Here is a 23,908-nt window from a genome sequence, read left to right on the forward strand (position 1 = left end):
AATCAGCTGTGTCTACGATGACTATCTCCTTGATACTTACCAAAATGATCTTAAAAAGAACCCATCATCAAAAACCGACTGATTAATTAGTTTTTCTTTGTTAAAAACTGCCAAAAAATGTAGGAAAAATACTTTTTACATATCGGTCAGATGATTTTTACAGCTGACATATGCCCGCAACAGCCGCGGGTGGAATCGCGATCCACCCGCGGCTGTTAACTAGTTAAATGCCACTGTCAAACTCTTGACAGCGGCATTTAACTCGCGCTTCCGGGAAGCACGTTGTTGACTCCGCCCTTCGGCAACACCGCCACGTGATCGTGGGTCACCGATGGGTTGGCATGACAACCCGGGGTCTGGATGAGACCCCTGTGATTGTCATAGCCGATCTGCTATAAGCGCCACCCAGTTGTTGGTGTTCATAGCAGATGAGCACTTTTGTTGCACATAGCAGGGCTGAAGCCCTGCTATTTGTAACAGAGGCGATCGGACAATCGCAGCTTCAATTTTCCTAAGGTGACTATTGAAGCAAGTAAAAAGTAGAAAAAAAATAAAATAATAAAAAATATCAAATTACACAACTTTGCTATCGCTGCGTTCAGAATCACCCGATCTATCAATATAGAAAAAAAATTAATCAAATCGGTAAGCCGCGTAATGATAAAAAAAAAAAATCTAAACGCCAGAATTTACTTTTTTTTTCTCGCCGCAGCATTGCAATAAAATGCAATAACGGGCGATCAAAAGATTGTATCTGAACCAAAATGGTATCAATAAAAACGTCAACTCGGCGCCCAAAGAATAAGCCCTCACCTGGCCCCAGATCCCGAAAAATGGAGACGCTACAGGTCTCGGAAAATGGCGTGTTTTTTTTTTCTTTTTTTTTTTTCTTTTTTAAACAAACTTTGGATTTTTTTTCACCACTCTAATAAAAATGAATCTGTACATGTTTGGTGTCTACGAACTCACAATGACCTGGAAAATAATAATGGCAGGTCAGTTTTAGCATTTAGTGAACATGGTAAAAAAAAAAAATAATTGTGGACCTTTTTTGCAATTTCACCGCACTTGGAATTTTTTTCACATTATCCAGTACACGTTATGGTAAAACCAATGGTGGCGTTCAAAAGTACAACTTGTCCCGCAAAAAACAAGCCCTCACACGGCCATATTGACGGAAAAATAAAAAGGCTATGACTCTGGGAAGAAGGGGGGCAAAAAATGAAAACGCAAAAATGGAAAAGGGCTGTGGCGTGAAAGGGTTAATTTTTTTAAGAAATCTTGGAATTTTCACTATACACTGGAGCTTTTTTTAGACTTTTAACTTGCTAATGTTTCAGGAAACAACACCTGTACATAGTCATTTTTATTTCTATAGCGCCAACATATTCCTCAGCACTAAACAATTCAGAAGGGACATGTACAAATAAATAAAACATTACAGAGTAACACATTCCAATGGGATTGAGGGTCCTGCTCGCAAGCTTACAATCTGAGAAAATAGGGGTGATGCCAAAGGTGTAAAAAAAAAATGCTTGTTGTGTATGGTCCAGATATCAATTTAATAGGTGATACATGGCTACAATAGTCAGATCCAGAACCAATCTTTTTGTATTAAAGTGTCTAATGAGCATGTGTAAAGGTCGTTGTGAAGGGAAGGAGGAGCAGGGTCAGCTGTGACTTCACCTATTCTGATTGCTGGATCCTGTCTGGATCCTGTGTTATCAGTATAGAGGTGTTGCCTGTCATTGCAATCCTGCCTCTGATGATAAGGAGCCTGCTGAAAACTCTTACTGAAAGAACAGGAAATAGGAGTTTAAAAAACCCAAGAAATTCGTTCATCCAGCTTGATCAGAGCTTGTCAATATAATCCAGGAAGAGAAAAGCCAGCACTTCATCCTTCTTGAGAAACTGTTTATCGAGAAAATCTGATGCGTTTTGGAAATTAAACTCCCTTATTCATAATTATTAATAAGGTAGTTTACTTCCAAAAACACGTCCGTGTTTGATGACCTGTGTTCAGTGGTTTTAGCACTTATAAAGTTACAATAAACGCGGAGTTTCTCATGAAAGACTGAGTGCTGGCTTTACTCTTACTGGATAAGTTTAAGAAGCCCCTGTTGCCAGTGTGAAAATAGCAAGATTTGTAATATAATTTTTTATTTTTTGAATAAAGATCATGATATGGTAAAAAGAAAACTGCCCAATTTTTTTTATAAAAAAAAAATTGTAACACCAAAACCTGGTTTAAAAAAAAACAGGACCTTTTCTGATGATGGCTTCTTTAAATTCCATTTCAAAAGCAATAATTAAGAGTAGAATTGGGAAAAAAGACAACGGTAGTCATTGGCTACTTAATACTACCTTGTATACAAAAACTATTTGGGAATAAGAAATATAACCAAAAAGGATTTAAATTACTTCTATTTATTAAGAGACACCACATGACAAGCAATAATAAAAAAACATATAAAGACATGAGTAAAAATGTATGAATAAAAGGAGAGACAAGGAATCATCTATATCTGCATGATGTCATATATGAGGATGTATGCACAAGTGAAAATATAAATTCATATAAAGTTCATAGTGAAAATTAAGTTAATACAAGTTAAGTACAGTGCACATACTCCGCTGGATGTGGAAATGACATATAAATAGTGTACCACCAAGTATGCCAATTTTAAACACTAAATATAAGGAATATACTGACCCAGGTTCATACTGATGATGTGTCCATGCCTGCCCCTCACTCCAACGCGCGTTTCACAATGTGCTGCCTCAGGGAGTGGTGATTAATTAAAAGTAGAATTGGGCAAAAAGACAACACTAGTCATTGGCTACTTAATACTACCTTGGTCTCTGCCTCGAGATACATGTTTGGCCTTTGATGACAAAGCAGTTCTCATATAACCAATAAGACTGGTGTAGGTAGATTGTCTTATTGTGCTAGGGCCAAAATTACCACCTGAAATGGTCATTACTGCAAAAGTTGTATCTTGGATGAGCAGAAAAACCGGCCCCAATGGCTCAACCAGGACCTATGTCATCATGTGGATGATACAGATCTTTGACTCCTTTGGAAAGAGTTCATGTTCTCCTTAACTTCATATGGGTCTTTTCCCTAGCCAGTATTTTTTCATCATAGAAGACCACCCTTTTGCAAGTTCACTCCTGGTATCTGAACAGTTATGGCCAGCCAGATTGCCCACTGCAAGGGAAATGTATTTCCACATGGTGGCATTCAGATAAGCTGTCTATGTGAAGTATACTGTATATAGATTACGTGTGCAAAAACAGGGACATCTCTTTGTGTGGGCTCAAAGCAGAAACCACCTTTTTTTCTTTTTTTATTTATATGCCTTCACAGGACATATGGATTTGGGTTGTCTTCATGAAGCAACACCTTTTAGGGCTCACACTCATCTGCGTTTGTAAAATCAGTCCGATGTTGTTCCTGAAAAGTTGGACGAGTGTCATGCGGGTGTAACGCTTATTTTTTGCAAAAAGCATCAGTATGACATCCGAATGACATGCGTATGCAATTCGTTTTTAACATTAGGTTTTACATACAGTAATTCTAAGTAAATAATCTTTTAAATACACACACAGTTATAAATATGTGAGACATATAATCAGTGCTTTGGGTGTGTAGCTTACTGTACATGTATTTAAGTACTAAATAAATAAAATAAAAAAAAATGGCTAGGCCTCCCCCATATTTTTGTTAACCAGCTGAGGGAAAGCCAACAGCTGTGGGCTGATGTTTATAGTCTGGGAAAGGGTTAATAAATACACATGGAGCTTCCCAGGCCATTAATATCTCTTCACAGCTGTCTACTTAGCCTTTACTACTTATTAAAAATGGTGGACCACCCAAAGCAAAAATAAGTGGGGGTCCCACCTATTTTTAGTAACCAGCAAAGGGTAATAGCCTAGGAAGGGGCCATGGATATTGGCCCCCTCCTAGACTAAGAACATCAGCCTCAGCTGCCCTAGATACGGCGCATCCATCAGCTGCCAATTCTGGGGCTTAGCCTCCGCTCTTCCCACTTGCCCTGGTGCGGTGACAAGTGAGGTAATAGTATTGGGGTTGATGTCAGCTTTGTAATGTCAGCTGACATCAAGCCCAGGGTTTAGTAATGGAGAGGCATCTGTAAGATGCCCCCATTACCAACCCCATAGTCAAATTTATTAAACACAGAGTAAAGTCCTTTATTTGAATCCCCCCCCCCTTTTTTTACCTTTGTATTATGGAAAAATGCAAAATAATAAAAAACCATATTCCTCACCTGTCCAGTGATCATCCATTTGTCCCTCGAAAAGCCCCACTCTGGTTGGGCTGATGCTCTTAGTCTGGGAGGAGGCCAATATTCATGGCCCCCTCCTAGCCTATTAATATTAGCCTGCAGATGTCTGCCTAGCATTTGCTAGTTATTAAAAATAGGGGGGACCCCATGTCATTTTTTTGTGGGGTCCACCCTTATTAATAACCAGTAAAGGCTATGTAGACAGCTGTGAGCTGATATTAATAGCCTGGGAAGATCCATGTTTATTACCCCGCTTTCCCATTTTTTTCTTCTATCTATATATCTATTCTATTCTGCTGGTTCAAGCTGTGAATTTACCGTACTCAGCTGATGAAATGTCGGGTTTCCTATGAGATGGATGCGTAAAAATCGGACGGCACTTCCATGGTTTATGTGCTGTGCAATTTTTTTTTATTTTTGCACCCATTGACTTGCATTGCCAAGTCTCGTCCGATATACGCGGCCACTCATAGCATGCTGCGATTTTTTTTTTTCTCAGTCCGATCCGCAGTGCGAAAAAAAAATCGCAGATTAACACAGATTCATTCAATTACATTAGTTAGAGTGCAATCCGAATTTTTTATCGGATTACATTCATCTGTTTTAAATGCAGATGAGGATGAGCCGTTAATGGACGTCTCAATGGCCAATACTTGCTTTCTGTGATTATGTCCATCCCATATTTCTGGTAGCACTTTTCTGCTTTCCCATCCAACTTTTTGAAGTACAATTCTTTTCCAATAATCGGAGTCCTCTCACTATTTAAAACAAATCGGCTTTACTCTTGTCATCTGTGCTTCAAATAGAAGATTAAGCTTGATTTGGTCACAGGCAAACTTGTTTTTTTTCCTTCCATTTTTCAAAAAGTCAAGCAATACCTTTACATTTCCTGTCTGTTATTTCATTACTAAGAAATCAGCGTTTGATATATGCAAATGAGGTGTCGCTGGGCAAGGAATAGAGCTGGAGTGACAGAGGCTTCAGATCCACTAATAGTTCTTCAACCTCATTTGCCTATCAATTCAAACACAGATTTTTCTATAATGAAGTAATGGACTAACCATGTAAAAGGATTAGTGGACTTCTCTTTAAAAGTGCTACATGCACATATAATAATTTCCGCTTGTTGAAAGATTCTCTTTAACAATAATTTAGGAGTTATGTCCGGGGGTAGACTTATCGTTGGTGCAACCAGGGGCCTAAGAGGTAAGGGGGCCACTTCCACCTCCAAAGCAGCTAGAATTGTCCATTATATATAAGTTATTGGACAGCAAAGGGCCAATATACTGTTCTTTCACAGAATCCCTCTTCTGTCTGTGTCTGCCAGTGGTTCGTTTCCCTCTAAAGAGAACCCATCAATAGATTTATTCTGGCCAAACCACGGGCACCATGGGTCTCTGCGCCTGGGTGCATGATCGCAGTCAATTATGTTCTACTCTGAAATTCTCCGGTGTTTCAAAGAAAATCAACTGGAGCAGGGCAGAGAGAGATTGGCTTTCCAAAGTAGGTTGACTGACCTCTCTTTCCAACTCTTTCCAACTCTTTCCAACTCTTTCCAACTCTTTCCAACTCTTTCCAACTCTTTCCAACTCTTTCCAACTCTTTCCAACTCTTTCCAACTCTGTCCAACCCTTTCCAACCCTTTCCAACCCTTTCCAACTCTGTCCAACCCTTTCCAACCCTGTCCAACCCTTTCCAACCCTGTCCAACCCTTTCCAACTCTGTCCAACCCTTTCCAACTCTGTCCAACCCTTTCCAACTCTGTCCAACCCTTTCCAACTCTGTCCAACCCTTTCCAACTCTGTCCAACCCTTTCCAACTCTGTCCAACCCTTTCCAACTCTGTCCAACCCTTTCCAACTCTGTCCAACCCTTTCCAACTCTGTCCAACCCTTTCCAACTCTGTCCAACCCTTTCCAACTCTGTCCAACCCTTTCCAACTCTGTCCAACCCTTTCCAACTCTGTCCAACCCTGTCCAACTCTTTCCAACTCTGTCCAACCCTTTCCAACTCTGTCCAACCCTTTCCAACTCTCTATGGGAAACAGTTGGAGACCTGTCAATCAACTGGAATGGGGAGTTGAGGACTGCATTGGACTAATCAGGTCTCTCCCGGCTTTTCACACTGCTTTCTCTAAAACACTGCAGCTTTTCAGAGTCTAACATACTTGGCTGCAGTTGTACATCCAGGCTCTGATTCATGCTGACCAGTTCCCTTTTAAATGATCCTAAAAACATGAATTACCAGAAAGTGTAAAAAAGTGGAGCTCGTCCTCTAGCTACATACACCCTCGCCTCAAGACAAACATGCACCTTATGCAAATGTGGAGACCCTGTTAAATTTTTAGAACAGTTTACAAGCCTGGCGTTTTTATGATCAAGATTTTAACGGCAGCCGCTTTCTCTTCTCCCGGCCATCATCCTCCTCCAAAGACTAATATTTAGAGTCTTTTCTGCTTGTGAAAATATTGTTAGCGTTGGATTTAAATATACATTACACATTAATGATGGCGTGTCAAAATTTTAGTGCCAGTTTATTAATACTAATAAACTCACTTTCATTAGAAGGTTATAAAAATGAGTACAAGGCGCCATGTTGACAACATTAAGCCATTTTTTTTTCTTGTTGAAGCTTCTGGTTTTCCAAAACACTGCATTTCTTCGGGAAATTGTAAGTCAGTAGCTTGGTTAACCCATGCAAATTCGGCCTTGATTCCGACTAGAAAAGTGCTCAATAAACGTTAAAAATAATGGACTTATGCACAGAATTGTCAACACGACTTGCTTTGCATCCGTTCAGTTGACTTCTTTTCACCGCTTCAGACCTCGAAAGCCGCGAAGCATCTAAAAGAAGTGACCGACCGGTCCTTTCTTGTGACCGCTTTTGCTTTGAAACCGCCACGGTCTTGCATATAGAATAATAAAAACTTTAGTCGCAAAGCCTTTCCAAAGAAATGACTAATAAGACGACAAAAAATGTTTAAGGAAAAACACAACTTTCACCTTTTTCCTGAAGCCTCTTCTCCTTTAAAAGCACTTACTCTTTGGTCGTTTTTAGATGTCCATTAGATGGCCAAATTTTTTATGTCCTTGGTCTTGTGGACATAATACTAAAATGCAACTGCAGGACCAGTTATTTCAGATATTCAACCAATGCTTTTTGTCTTATGTTCTAGCGGGGAGGAGTCGGAAGGATTGGGCATGTTGAAATTCAACATACTCAACTTTGTGTTCTCGAAAGAGATAAGTCCCGCCAGAAGTATCTATAAGTAGTGTACTCCCCTCTCCCCATTGACAACTCATGCATGCTCAGTTGAACTGGAAATGCATCTGTGTAGGTGGTTATTAAGCTAGTCTTATAAACTACAGGGTGTGCATGCTGTTTTTAAAGTGTAGGAAGAAGCCATGTTAACCAGAGGATGACTTGCCTATAAATTAGCACAGAATAAGCTTCCATACCTTGGCTCTGGTGCATAAGGGTGGGGGGCGCTCTACCACCAGTATTAATAAAGAGATATGGTAGTTGGGAGTCCAGTAACGTTTTTTCCATTTAAGCCCCAGATCTTCAAGTTACAGAACGATAACCACATAAACTTTCAGAGATCTTGGAAACTCCATATAGATGTTCACCTGGCTGGATTCAAACCCATGTTTGTTTTTACTGTAGGGGTTCCATGCTAGCTTAAATGCTAGCTTAAATCCTACCTCATTTACCAACCAAAAAATGCTACCATACATAAAATCACTTATCACAATGAATCTACAATTGCCACTGTTGATGGTCAATAACATCTTTGTCTATTTCATGGTGTGTCATGAAAGTCAATGAACGTTCTCATAACTCTTGTTATATTGTATTTTTTTCTGTTGGATCAACTTTTATATAAGTTGGTTGTAGATCTTTAAATTAAGTGTGTCGTGCTCTCCATTATGGTTTTATTGTAGATTAGCTTTTTGGCTTCCATGTGGGCAACTACGTCATGTTCCTTCATCATCCATTGTGCTCTACAGTCTGATTTTTATGATTTTTTTTTTTTTAGATTTTTCCTTTCAAATTTCGTATGGATTGTTATATTGATGTTTTGATATGCAAGAGAAAAATAGAAGTGGTCAATGGACCATTACTGAAATGGGGACTCAAATTGGTTTTGGTTCTTGTTTTTTTTAGATGCATCATGTAGAAGACTAATAAATAAAATGCTTGATTCTTTGAGTATTCAGGAATTATTTGGAGTCACCAAATCCTTCCTGAAGTGTCCAGGAGCATTTTAGGAAATGGATACTGTTTCACGTGAAGAACCATCTTCTGGTCGTGTCCTTCATAGTGTCTAAATGTGGTTCATGTATCTTCTGAAACGTCATATGAGCAGCACAGTGTTCACCCTCCTACCTTAGACGTATCTGAGACCATTTTAATCATAGGCAGTAATGATTGTGCAAAAACACTGCATTGGAACATCTCCTGACCTATATATCCATGATGCATACCTTCAATGTATACCACTGTATAGACGTATAATGTTATGCTACACCCATACAGATCTGTCTATAAACTTGAGATAGCTGGAGATGCATATCCTGAGAACATAGTGTGGTTGCACCCTACAAGCAGATATCTCTTGGCCAGTGAGACCACTTTGTGACTTTAAAGGGGGTTTCCCACTAACAAAAGTTCATTTTAATTAATAGATCTTGGAATAATAATAATTTTCACAATTGGATGTGTTTAAATAAAATATCCCTGGGCTGAGATGATCTTAGAAATATGCCCCTGCTGTGTACTGTGTAATGGCTGTGTCTGACCATGCAGGAACATGGTCTAATCATACCAGATCTCCTGGGCAAGGGAGTATGCAAAAGATATACAGATATTACAGCAGGGGATCACAGCTGATTCTTTCTTTGAAGTAAAACATTGTTAAAAAGCAGGCAGGGAAATGTTTTATCTCGCTAAGAGAATCAGCTGTGATCCCATGCTGTCTTGTCTGTATACTCTCTTTTGCTTCCTCTCCTGCCCAGGAGATGTGGTATTATGAGACCATGTTCCTGCACAGTCAGACACAGCCATTACACAGTACACAGCAGGGGCACATTTATAAGATTATCTCATCACAGGAACATTTTATTTAATTACATCCAATTGTGGAACTTATTATTATTCCAAGATCTATTGATTAAAATGAACTTTCGTTCGTGGGAAAACCCCTTTAAGGTAAATGTACACTGACTATCCAGAAAGAGCGTTCCTAGTAACTAATCGTGAAATGTAAACAGGCCAACACCTTTCGAATGAGCAAAACATTAATTTGGTGGAATCCTTTTTAAGCAGACTTAAAATTTGTTCTCGGCAGTTCATAGTCCTGTAAAAGCAGGAACTGTGCTGCAGAGAACAATGGCAGCCTGATCATTCTTTGTGCATCTGAACCTCACTCTACCAGTTTAATCAGGCTATTAAACGATCGTCAAAAATCTGATTGGCGGTCAACTCCTTGGATGGACATGTATAAAACCGGCCTAATGCTGGGTTTAGACCTATCAACCACGGCCGTTAACCAATTGCCGATGAGCTATACGCCAGCTAATTGGTGGTCAATTAGTAGCCTGTTTGGACCAGAATTCTATGTGCACAGAAGGATCGCTAATACAGTCGTTCTGTGCATACAGAATGTAATTGTTCTCAGTAGCACGTCACCTGTTTATGCAAGCCAATGTGCTGCCACGACTGATGATTTTTAAAGGGAACCTGTCACATGATTTATGCTGCACAATCAACTGGCACGGTTACAACCAAGTATATTTTTCTCTGAAATGCTCCGGCATTTCAAAGAAAATTTAGTTTGAAGATCCGGCTGTGGACCACACACAGAGACCAGACTGGTCAGGGGCACTCCGGACATTTCCGAGAAAATATAGTTTAAAGATCCAGCTGGGGACAGTAGGCACAGACTAGACTAGTCTGGGGGCCAACCCCATTCGATTTCTCTCCTCGCTGCTGTAGTTGATTGACAGAACTCTCCTCACTGTATAGATTGGAAGAGGAGACCTGACAATCACCTGCAGCGACTCTGAGAAAGACAGCCTATGGTCCCCAACTGGATCTTCAAGGTATTTGTTCTCTGAAATTCCGGCACGTTTCAGAGAAAAATATACCTGGCTGCTGTTAAGCAACCAGTCTCTAATCCGAGCTTCTCATGGTTGGGATTGCATTAATCAGCCTGCTGGTTCCCTTTAAGCCAGGGTTCCCCATCTCCAGTCCTCAAGGCCCACCAACAGGTCATATTTTCAGGATTTCCTTAGTATTGCACAGGTGATAATTCCATCACCTGCACAGGCAATAATTCCATCACCTGAGCAGGACTAAGGAAATCCTGAAAACATGACCTGTTGGTGGGCCTTGAGGATTGGAGTTGGGAAACACTGCTTTAAGCTGACTAAATATCATTGCACCCAACGAATGAGCGTTTCGCTCATCAGAGAGATTGATGGCTTGTTTAGACTGCCACAACGAGCATTACAAGGAATGCCGTCTCCCCAGTTACCGGCCCAACTAACACCAGCAATAGTCCTATTAAAGGGGTTTTCCCACGAACAAAAGCTAATTTTAATCAATAGATCTTGGAATAATAATAACTTCCACAATTGGATGTATTTAAATAAAATGTTCCTGTGCTGAGATAATCTTATAAATGTGACCCTGCTGTGTACTGTGTAATGGCTGTGTCTGACAGTGCAGGAACATGGTCTGATCATACCACAGCTCCTGGGCAGGGAAGGAGGCAAAAGAGTATACAGACATTACTGCAGGGGATCGCAGCTGATTCTTTTTGTGAGATAAAACATTTCCCTGCCTGTTTTTAAACAATGTTTTACTTCAAAGAAAGAATCAGCTGTAATCCCCTGCTGTAATGTCTGTATAGTTTTTTTGCTTCCTCTCCTGCCCAGGAGATGTGGTATGATCAGACCATGTCCCTGTACAGTCAGACACAGCCATTACACAGTACACAGCAGGGGCACATTTATAAGATTATCTCAACACAGGAACATTTTATTTAAACACATCCAATTGTGGAAATTATTATTATTCCAAGATCTATTGATTGAAATTAAATTTTGTTCATGGGAAAACTCCTTTAAGGCTAATGCCGCAGAAGTCCATTACCTCCATTCTTTATCTACCGGGCCTGCATGAATATTCAGACACTTGGTGCAATCTCCTTGTAGAACATGAAGCCATTCACTTTGTGAAATGGATCTCCTGCCCTTGGCCTGTGGGCTGTTTGACATCTTTTTTTTTTTTCTTTTTTTTTTTTTACCTGGCCTACAAAAATGTTAAAAACAGGTCACCGTGAGCCATTGCTCGGTTATATATAACACTTCTTTTTTTTTTTTTTTTTTTAAGAAACCTCATGTCATTTCCATCTGATGATGATCACACACAGCTATGTTGTGTCAAATTAGATCACTCCATTCTAATTAATTCTTAGACATGTCTAAAAGTCAGCTTTCGCCTCGGTAGAAAATTCACGCTATCCCCATGCATATGACTGATTAGCCTCTTGCAAGACCCGTCTTTTAAAGGGCAGTATCTGTGGCTGCTGATAACTGGCCTAGATTTACAAACAGAATAAACCCCTGCTGTGCTGTTGGTTTAGCCTTCCCTATTGCTTCCTTTCTGCTTTCCTGTCCAGTGTCTTCTTGCATCACCTCTTTGGTTCTGTTCGGTATTTATTTTGGATTCTGTATTTTTGCTGTGTGACACCTCCCAGATTCCTCTAATTAGCTCGCTGGCAATTCATAACGGGTCTATAATTGACTTTACCATTCATAAAAGCCATTGAGGTAAATTATAACACCGGGGAATGATGGCTCAGCAGTGTTGTATATGGGGACGCTCTCTTGCTCTATGCTGCCTTATTTTGCGCAGCTGCATTTTGTATATTTGAAGCGCCAAGTCAATACTTCGTATATGAATATTCATAAGTGCTGTAAATATATATATATATCTGGGAGAATATATATATATGCACACCATAGGTAGAAATTAAAAAGTCATTTATGAGTTGTTCACCCTGGGTTCATTGTATCTATGTACAAAGGAACCACAAGCGATAGGAATGGAAATGGATCCAGCACATCGGCAAAGTTTGACAGGTCCCTTTGACTTTAATGGTTCTCGTTGGGTTTCAGGTATTTTTGCCATCAGAAAGACTAGAAAGGTTGACGGAACAAAGGATATCGCCATGCTTGAACGAAGACTAAATGTCATCAGGAGCAATATTACTATGTTGTGCCGAGAAACGAAACCCATCACAAACGAATCTCCCTCAGTTATTATGATGGTCTTTCACCAAAGTGTCTTTGTTGACTTTCACCATGATGGATCAAGTGTTAAGGAAACTTGGCTAGTACATTTACCATAACAGGGTCTTGCGTGTTTTATATGTGTGTATGTAATAATCGTTGGCTTAGGAACTCAACAGAAAAAACAACTTATGATCATCGATGACCAATATTGTAAATTTGTTTGACAGTTAACTCGAGCATGGACAGCCGCCCTTCCGCCAACAAGATGGAATGGATTGTTCCCTTAATGGTCGTCTCTGCCTTGACTTTCTTCTGCTTGGTTCTACTCATCGCCGTGTTGGTCTACTGGAGGTAAGGCATTGAGAGCTCGTCTATAAGTCATTGTTAGGTTTTGTGCCGTGTGCCGGACTGTTTTCTTATATTGTGATGTAGCTAAATTACTAAATACCGTGGGTATTGGAAGTCTAAGAACACGTTTATGGCACGGTACAAATTCAGACCTGTGAAAAACTCCAGTCTGAGAATGTTGATCTCTAAAACTATCAATTTAGTGAGATGGCTGTTGGCCATCATATCTAATAGAAGACGGACTTGAGTATCTATGGACTGTGACTGCAGACTTTTGAATCTTCACAGGATGCTATCGAAATTCAAAGGTGCCGGGAGCAGGCAGTCGTGTGACTGTAAGAGTGGTGGACTATGCTGTCGCATTCCTACCACTGAGGACACGAATCGCGTTATGTAAATGATGTTGTGCGTTTGTATACTTATATTGTGTCATGTGAAGTGTGAACAATGTCCTGCGGTTTTTAGTGTGTATTGTGATTATAGACTGTGATATGGTAAGGTATAAATTAATAGCCCAAGACATAGGTTAGGTTTTAGGACATAAGGTAATAACCATAGGGTAAGATAGACTTTGGTAAACATTATATGGGTAATATGTTTAATGTATGTAAATGTAATGCATAATATTTGTGAAGGATATCTATCAGCTACAGACGTAGGGAAAGACATAAGTTAAAGTTTGGGAGTAGCCCATATTCAGAGGGGAAAGCCCCAGCAAAAGCTCACTACTTCCTGATGGGCAGTCAGATATGGAGGTTGGTTAACCAAGGTCAAGTTCAGGTTGCAGTGGGCTGATGGTGGAAGTATGGATCTATCATTCGGGGCAGTGGGAGGCTTTACTGTGGTCCCTTGGCGTTCAGGGGAAGATGAACGTTGAACCGTGTGAAGGGAATGTAACGGATTCTGGGTGCATTGGGCGACTGGATGGGAAATCCCTGGGGCTGACAGAGCCAGTAAAATGTAGGGATAGTCCAGGAGAAGTGGATAGTGATGCTGAAGATGCACTATATTAAACAAACAACAAATTACAAGTGTTGTGCCCGATACTGCTTTTTACAATCTGGTGAACTTGACCTGGGTGTCCCCTGAGTTATGTCCAGCAGTTCTGAAAGATGGAGGTCTTGAGACAGAGGAGGTCTGCGGCCTACACCTGACAGCACATTAGGACTGGGACATGATTTTTCCTTAAAGTGCCAGGGCAACATGGAGGAGCAGTTCATCCACGGCTAGCGCCCTTGGTCACTTTACATGACCACAAGTATGTGATATGCATACTTTTGACTACATTCCAACTAGACATTTGCGTACTTGTATAGAGCAAGGTCAAACGTCTAGTCGGAATGTGGCCAGGAGTATGCATATCACATACTTGCTGTCTCTTGACTGCCATCTTTCACCGCTGACCCCGTAGAATTCTGATAGCGTGCGCTTTGAGGATTCATATTTATGTCACACCTGGACAACCCCTTTAAGGAAAAGAACAAAGCTAGGTCTAAATAGTTATTCAACCACCCAATTCTCCCAACAAGCTGATTGTTTCTTTATCTTAATGGCGAGTCAGAGTTCCAAAATTGAACCCTGTATTAATATTGCCCATACACCTATTTGTCAGTCCTGTATATGAGCCTCCACGTGTCACTGGTCTGACTATTTAGAAACTACGCTGTAGTGGGTAGATGAACATAATGTCAAGTATGACCACACATTGTGGGACAAGGCCACAAGCCGGTCAAGTTCATGCTTCGAAATGTAAAGTACTTGATCTAGAACACTTCCAGAAGAGGAAAGATTGGGTCACACAACCAACATCAGTTTTCAAGGATTGGAACCAGTATTCGAGGATTGGTATCTGTACTGGAGTAGTGGATGACATATAGTCCTGGAAAGCTTCAAGTGTCCGTCTTTGTTAGGGGGGTCGGTAGGCCTAATGAGCATCAGCATATTGGTCTCAGTGGTTCCCCAAATAGGCCCATGTGAAATCATTGGTCTTATAAACCCTACTTTTTTTTTAAAATACTAGAACACCAGAAGTGTTTTTCAACTTTGGTTCTCAAGCCATCCTCCAAAAGGGGTCATGTTTTTTTCAACAGTACAGTCATTGCCACATATTTTTTATTCCTCATGGACAATCCCAAGTCTTGACCTGTTGAAAGCACAGGAGGCCTGTAGTTGAGAAAAAAAAAGGATGTAAAGAACTCAAGAGAACAATTTAATTCTTAGTTTACCGAAGGTGATCAGGTTAATATCCGCATTTTCCATGCAGTGGACTTTATCCATAGATCCCAGCATGGTTATCATGCAGATTTAGCTTTGAAGTTCTTTCCTCTTAGATTTCTCCAGGCCTGAAGGCTGAATTTTCTCAGATTTACATATAGTATTTTCATTTTTGATGTAATATTTTTTGACTTTGTGCCAGGGTAAAGTATAAAGTGTGTCTAAAACATTGCGGCATTCAAATTTTCAAAACTAATTTAAATGTCAACTTTTTTTTTTTGAGGATTGGGTGTGAGTAGCGGCGACTTATTCTAACATGTCATTCTGCTCAGTCAGCCATGATTAGAGGCCTTTTGTGAGAGATTTTCTTTTGCATCCCGCCTGGCATTTAGAGTTTGTTGTCTTTTGAAGCAGGCAGGGATATTAAGCACGTTTGCGGCCTTTTAAATTGCTCATTTTGCTTACTCATTCCCAGTACGAGCGTGGTGTTCATTTAGAAGATGTTTCTTTATGACAAATCCAGTTATGGTTGGAAGGATAATGATATTAATAGATGTCATGTACTGTAAGCTACTAGATATTGGAAATTGCCAATGATTTTGAACTTGATGTCTTTGCATAGACCTAGGTATTGCGGATGATCCACGACTTTTAGATCATTTTTTGCAATTTCTATTGTTTTAATAGGGTAAATAATTGAGGTAATAATAATTGGAACCAACATGTTATGTAATTGTCATTATTGTCATCAATAGGACTACTGAAAATATATGTTTCTACTTGTCAACTCTCCTGAGTCGTGTAGCTGTGGGGAATCTCCTGGATTGGTAGGCTCCGGAAAAAAAGGAGACCTCAGGTTTTCCTGGTAGAGTTATCATATCTCCCTTAAGCAGTACACTCCTTCACTTAAACCCTTTTCATAACCGTGACTCCAAAGTTGGGCGTCCGGTAGCCTGCGGGAGCCCTGGGCGTCCAGTAGCCTGCGGGAGCCCTGCCATCTCATTAATTTCAAAATAGTGGGACATAGTGTAATGATGCTTTTAGCATGGGGATTCTTGGTTTTGAGGGACCTACGAAACAAATATGGATTGTCAAAACCTTTTTATTGTTGCCTTTTTATTTTAATTCTCAAGTAGTCATTCTAAGGACATAGATAGAAGAAAGGCTTTTTAGTAGTTACTCCCATTTCCTATCCTGGAAAAGTAATCCTGACACATTTGTGACATCCTTCATTAACATATCAAGTGGTGGTTAGGTGTGAAAACTTTGTTCGTTGATATGAGTACGCTTGTCACCATATTCCATATGCTTCCAATTTGGGCTAGTTTTCAAAGTCAGACTCTGCTGTACTAAAAATGTTTCCCAACTTATGGATAAACTTTTAGGAAAAGGGATGAGGCCAATATGAGGTGCTTCATGGCTTTAATTGTAGCCTTTTGAGCATGGCAGAAACAGCCAAGCTCGTGCTTGAACCATCTCTACCCTTTTGTATTTGCTATGAATTGTGTATAGTCGTAGTGCCCCATAATTTTTGTCCCCATTTTTTCTCATTCATTGTATTGCCTTAGGGATTGGAGAACCTCCCTAATGAATGTTTGATGGTAAAGCGGTGCTCTTGTTTGTTTGTTTTTTTCTCTTGACGTTTTCTTTTTAGGTGGCCCTAGGTCACCAACTTTACAATAGGAACTTTTGCATATATGGACTACCAAAATATTTCAAATCATTTAAATTTGATTTCCCCCTAAAGAATTGTCCTGATTTTACTCATAACTTCATCCCCCACAATTTAAAACTGCTTTTGGTGCATATACCAGAGTAGTACTATTAGGATCGGTCTTGATTCTCTTGCTTCATAATTTGCCATCCTATCTTTTTGAGTGAATGATTAATCTTCATCAGCATTATGCCAGCATTACAGGTGCTAAAACGTCCCTTCCTTTCCGAGCATGCATTACTCCTGCCATTGTTAAATGGTTTGCTTGCCTCCAACTCAAGCCTGCCTCTATTATGTCTGTTTTAAGTTTGATAAACAGGAGAGCAGGAGCAGAGCAGAGACCCACCCCCACATCCAGTAGAGAAAGAAATAATGATCCGCCCCCACTTATAGTACAGAAAAAAAGAATATTGGCTCACCCCCTCTTCCTTTAGAGAGACCATGACCAGCCCCTCACTTCTACTAGGGAAAGAGTCAATGACCCACCCCCATTTCTGGTAGGGAAAGCGACAATGACCCATCCCCATTTTTGGTAGGGATAGAGACAATGACCCACCCCCATTTCTGGTAGGGAAAGAGACAATGACCTACTCCCACTTCTGGTAGGAAAAGAGACCATGACCTACCCCCACTTCTGGTAGGGAAAGAGACCATGACCTACCGCCACTTCTGGTAGGGAAAGAGACAATGACCTACCCCCACTTCTGGTAGGGAAAGAGACAATGACCCACCCCCACTTCTGGTAGGGAAAGAGACCATGACCTACCCCCACTTCTGGTAGGGAAAGAGACCATGACCTACCCCCACTTCTGGTAGGAAAAGAGACCATGACCTACCCCCACTTCTGGTAGGAAAAGAGACCATGACCTACCCCCACTTCTGGTAGGGAAAGAGACAATGACCTACCCCCACTTCTGGTAGGGAAAGAGACAATGACCTACCCCCACTTCTGGTAGGTAAAGAGACAATGACCTACCCCCACTTCTGGTAGGGAAAGAGACAATGACCCACCCCGACTTCTGGTAGGAAAAGAGACCATGACCTACCCCCACTTCTGGTAGGAAAAGAGACCATGACCTACCCCCACTTCTGGTAGGGAAAGAGACAATGACCTACCCCCACTTCTGGTAGGGAAAGAGACAATGACCCACCCCCACTTCTGGTAGGGAAAGAGACAATGACCCACCCCCACTTCTGGTAGGGAAAGAGACAATGACCTACCCCCACTTCTGGTAAGAAAAGAGACAATGACCTACCCTCACTTCTGGTAGGGAAAGAGACAATGACCTACCCCCACTTCTGGTAGGGAAAGAGACAATGACCTACCCCCACTTCTGGTAGGGAAAGAGACAATGACCCACCCCCACTTCTGGTAGGGAAAGAGACAATGACCCACCCCCACTTCCGGTAAGGAAAGAGACAATAACCCACTCCCACTTCCAGTAATCCATTTCCGTGTCTCTGCTGCTACAGATGGATTACATTTGACAACAGGCAGTGGACTGCAAGTTAAAACGATAGGAAACACTTAGTGGTCATTTTGAGTGATTTTTAGAGGATAAGACAACATTATTTTTAAACCAAGTGATTTACTGACTGCCAATTGTCTTTACTCCATAAACACCTATTTATCTGACATCTTTTGAAGGAAATGTTTCAAAAAATTTTCAAATAAAAAGTGAAGTAGAGACCTGATGACTTGCTATGGGCAACTCTTACACTTTTGTTGCACTACTTTTGATAGACCTCTTCCAAAGTGTTGTTAAAAACTACTGACATAAGGAAGTGATTTTTTTCTTTGTGAACCCTATAAACATCCCGCCATCTCATCTGCATTCTATTCCTAATTAGAAATGTTGATATTTCACAGTTTCACCTAAACCTGCGATTATTTGTGTTGCTAAACATGCAAATTGCGCCATATGCCACTAGCTGGAGGCTGTATACTGCCAATGTGTGTAGTATTAGCATAGCGGAAATAATAGATGGAAATTTATTTTGCAGACAGATGTGCAAAAGGGTGGGAGGGGGGGTGGTCATTTTATTAAAGGGTTAAGTCAAAATGAGGTTCCAAATAGCTTGAAAAAACAATAGAAAATGTATAAATTAGAGGTAGGACAAGGAGTAATAAAGTGGTTTAGAGCTACCTGGAAACAGGCGCGCTTTTTATTTCCTTACCGGAGTCATTTGCATTTAAGAGCTTGATTTGATAGCCGCGTTCAATTTCAGGGGAAGAGGTAAATCAGCCGTATTCCTGTATCTCAGTGTTCATATTTCACACAGAGGGAAATCAAACAGCGAGTGATAGGCTCGGAGCAGTGATTTGTGGAAGGGGGCTCTGATTTCTAAGCGTGGGGTAGCAGATCAGTCGGATTCATAACTTGTTACGGATTGTGTGGCAAAGAAGCCCTTACTATTTTCCCGTCCCCCTATCTTAACAGCTGCAGCTGTGTTTCTCTAAATATCCGTTCTGGATGTAAACACATTAACACTGCATAAACACCTTGATTTACTGGAGGAGAGAGACAGACGGAACGTGCACATCCATGACGTCGATCATAACAGAGTCCCCTCTGCCATTTAATTGTTGCTTTCATATGGTAACATATATATTAAAGGCTGGAAATGTTTCAAATGAATCTTGTAAGAACTTAAAGGGAACGTATATCCTTTTTTTTTAATTACATTTTTTATAGTTTTCTGATTGTAGATTTTTTTTTTTAAATTTTCTGTACATTTTTATGGGGGTGGCCGCCTCGCCTGAGCATTCAAATGTATGCTTTACAGCAGGCGCATGGGCGCTTTACAGCAGGCGCACGGGCTGTTCCTATTCAATAACTGGAAACAAAGATCTTGAAAACTATGAGAAACGAAGATAGAAAGTGTATTGGAAAATTGAATATTTTTACATTATCAAAATAATTCTACAAATAATTTGCTACAACGCCCTTACCCCTTTAAGTAGCTATAAGATGATTCTATGATCAATTACTGGGAGATGTATAACTGTTCTGGATCCTAGGAAACTTGAATGATAAGTATAGTAAAAGGGATATTTTGCTATATATTTGGCTATTAAAATATCTAGATACATAATTTGATGCATCAAATGTTTATCCCAAAAGTGAATACATCTATAAAGGAGGGAGATTTTCCCATCCTAGACATTTACGGCATATCTATCGGGATTACCATGAACGACAGATGGGGGTCCCACCAGTGCAGTATCGGACTGGGTTGGCAAAGGCCCACCAATAACGTTCATTCTTGTGGCCCACTCTTCAGCTACATGCAAAAATAACCTGACCCCGGTACACAAATTTTACTTTTGCTTCTGACGCACCCCCTGGGCCGTGGGGTACTCTGCAGCCGGGCCTCTGTGGATGCCGGTGGGGGATATCACGGTGGCTGGCCCGGTCCGTGACCCAGGGCGGTCAGTAAAAGGGGGGGATTTTCTAGGGGATTTGGAAAGGTCGTGACACCACCTGTGGATTATGGCTAAAGGGAGGTGCCTCTGCGGAGCAGTCCTCTGGAGCTGGTGTTACAGCAGCAGGGATGGTGTGGCTCTCCACAGGTAGAGCTAGCTCCAGGGCAGTATAGGGGTAGATGGTGGATGCTGGGGAGAGACGGCCGGACGGTCCCGGAGGAAAGACGGACACTCTCACAAGGGGGTAAGCTTCAGTACCTTTACTGGTGATGATGCAGGCACAGTCCAGGGTACTCCGGGCGAAAGGCGCACTATTGAACTCTCCCCAGTGAGCGGGTATAGGGCCTCCTGCTCCGTGGCTTTACTCGTTAAGCTTCTGGCCTGCCTGGAACTAGGCCTAGCTTGGTTACTGTCTGTCTCTCCCTTGCACCTGCTGACCTGGTGGTAGGGCCTTTTCTTGGAGATCACTCTCCCTGGACGCTGGGGCCTCCGTGACTCCTAGCCCTGGTACTGTAGTCAGCGTTTGGTAAACCTGGGACCTGTAGTCCTCCAGGGGTTCCGGTGGTCCCTACTGGGTGTAAAGGGTCCCCATAGGCGCGGACCCGGTGTCCGGTATATATCTCGGGGTGAGCCTGGTATGCTCCTCTGCCCCCTCGCTACTTCTTCCTTCTCCTCTCGCCTTCGGCCACACTCGGGTCCCTAACTAGGCCTTCACTCGTGCTGTAGGCCTTGGCTCGCCTAAGCACAGCAGCCAGCGTGCTGCCTCTTCGCTGCTCTCTGAGCGTCAGCACGCTCTCTGCTCAACTGTCAGTCTGACTGACTAAAACTCACTTCTGACTTCTGACTAAACTGAGCTGCCTGGCTCCACCCTCCCTATATATATCCCTAACGGGCTCCCTCTGAATTGTGTGAGGTGGTAGGGTGGATGTGTGTGAATGTGTGAGGGCCTCTTGTGGAGAAGTCCATCCATGCACCCTTCTGGGTTCTGTGGCACCAATGCACAGCAGGGCGCCACACTTCTATGTAATATTAATTTGGCTAGCTTGTTTAATAAATTATTTGATGACAGTGTTTCCTGCAAATTGTCAATCAAGTATAATGGCACTACTCATTAGTGCGCCTTCACAGCGGCCTACCGAAGTTCGAGCCTGGTTATATCCCACCTATTTCTAGAACAGGGGTCCTTTAATCCCTTTGTTTGGCTTTCTCTGTAATTCCAATGGAAGTAAATAACACTGTATTCATCCTACAGTCTTAGGGTACAGTCAGGGTTTCTCCAGTCTTGAAGATACATGCATGTCCCACCTTTGGGAACTATTTATTACTTATCCCCTTAAAATAACATAAACGTAAGGTAGGAATATCCTTTAACCAGAACATGGTGGACATATCCTTTAATCTAGTCTCCAGTTGGAGCAAAATTGCTTTTTTGCTTGATATAACCTAATACCTCTGTGTGACCTCTCTCAGTAGATGTCCATATTAGTACCTTCTTGCCAAAGCATGCGTTCCTAAGGAATGTGAAGGCCCGTTTTGGAGAGTATCGGAGGGGAGGGAATCTTTCATCTTCGGCATACATGAGTTTTTCTTTATACAGTATTTAACTTTAGCAAAGTGACTTTGTAACTTTAATTATTCCACAGACTACAGTACCAATCTGTATGATTTTTACCTTGTCACCTGCCTGTGCAGAATGAATTCTCTATCAGCTCCCGATAACATCTCCCGAAGCTGCTAATTGATGAGCTGCTGAGAAGAAAAACATCTACATCAAACCCAGAAACAGACGTCCAATTTCATACAGGAGTTGAGACACACTGCATTATGTGTACAATTAAATTTCCCAGCTCCCTAGTGACCTCTATTAAAGCAGCATTGGCTCCGCCGACCCTTTCGAGACTCGGGAACATAAATTGTGTATGCACCTTGGCTCTCCGTCGTCATTCATTACTGGTTGAATAGCAGCGGCGTTAAATTCACAATGCCAAAAGCACTTCTGCCGTCTACTAATCTAAAAAATCCTCCAGGGTCTCATCAATATATTTACTTAAATTGTCTGTCTTTGGAAACTTTTAGGTTAAAAAAAAAGAAAATCTAGTAAAGGGTAAAAAGAAATCTAGAAATGATGGTAGACCGGTAGGACACGGCCATATACCTGTAGTTGACGTCAATCAATAAAAAGACCAAATGTCTATTGAAGGAAGACATTGACAAGCTAATAAAGTTCAGCAAGAGGAGCTGAGAAAGAGCTCAAAGTTTTTTTTTTTTTTTTTTCCATTGTATTATGTAGTGTCCTACTATGGTTTCCCCGAGTTCAGGACTTGGGGACCACAGCTACAGGTTCAGCGTGCGTAGATGAGCAACAGGGACAGACATATTATTGGTGCAACTCGTAGGGGCCCAAGAGGTAAGGGGGCCACTACAAAATAAGGTAATAATGAGATACATTACAAAAATTCTTAACTTTGCAACGGCTAATCAATAATAAAAAAATAAAATAAAGTTTAGTTGGTCTTTAAAGACCAACGAAACTTCATTTTTTTTATTATTGATTAACCATTGCTAAGTTAAGAATTTTTGTAATGTATCTCATTATTACCTTATTTTGCCCACTTCTCACCAAACACCATGCTACAGACAGTGCTGTTTTAACTGCCTAGTTCAGACTCCCTAAGCAAGAAACTCTACTCCATTTACAATGAGAGACCTGCACTTTCCCTGTCTCAGTCTCTTTACTTCCCTCCCTTATCTGCTGACATGGAAAAGCCCCCTAATACAGATTGTCAAGCAGCAGTTCTAAATGATGTCAAAAGGAGCATGAACTAGGCAGCTAAAACAGCCCCGCAGCACGGCGTTTAGCAGAGAGGCAAAATAAGGTAATGAAGTATCAAGCATTAAATCAAAAGTTTATTCTTTAAGGTGTACTTATATTTTTCTTTTCAAGTTGTCAGTGTTGGAATGTCTTACAGATCGGAGGAAGTCCAGATCTTGAGACCCACATTGGTCTCTAAAAATTCTGTTCAGAAGTATGCTGCTCAGGGCGATGTAGACTGTTTCCATTGAGCCTGTAGACCGCTCTGTGTTCCCAAGCTGAGCTCTTCTGCCTCTTTAGTTCAGTGCTTATGAACAGATTTTTGCGCTATACTGTAGGAACTAAAATGTCCTGATCATAAATGGGGGTCTGTGTCCTAATATGCAAATTAACTCTCCGCCAAAAGGCTGAAAACTTATTCTCCCGCACCCCCTGTTGGTGGATATCTTCTCATACTTGTCCATTGAGTTCTCTGTTCATTTCTATGGGGAGAACTCAAATTTGCCAAGTGAATGTGAGCAGAGCTCTAAACTATATTGCTAGGTTCATATTTTATAGTGTTCATATAGTATATCTCATATTTAGAGATGTACAAATCACTTTACACCCACAGTTACATAATACTGTACATAAAGTGATCAATTACCAGGCTCAAGGGACGTTGTCTTAGTTTTCCAGTCCTTACACAATAAATTTGGCCTTCCCGATGATGATAGGACAGCCAAGTAGTAAACTGTATAAATATTTAAGTTTCCTTATCGCTCCATATACATTTTTAAAG

At 41.1% G+C, this 23,908-nt stretch overlaps 1 protein-coding gene across 2 annotated transcripts in view; it reads left to right on the top strand.

Moving 5' to 3' along the window:
* The window catches only part of PTPRG (protein tyrosine phosphatase receptor type G), a 595,254-nt gene that overhangs the window by 458,747 nt on the left and 112,599 nt on the right, over window positions 1–23,908 (top strand). For both annotated transcript variants that reach the window (XM_073644646.1, XM_073644647.1), the window contains one exon: window positions 12,840–12,963. In XM_073644646.1, the coding sequence (XP_073500747.1) occupies window positions 12,840–12,963 (124 nt within the window). The remainder of the gene's footprint in view (window positions 1–12,839; window positions 12,964–23,908) is intronic.

The sequence above is a fragment of the Phyllobates terribilis genome, unplaced genomic scaffold (assembly GCF_046119375.1).
Source record: "Phyllobates terribilis strain yellow unplaced genomic scaffold, ASM4611937v1 Scaffold_8__6_contigs__length_399053987, whole genome shotgun sequence".
NCBI lineage: Eukaryota > Metazoa > Chordata > Amphibia > Anura > Dendrobatidae > Phyllobates > Phyllobates terribilis.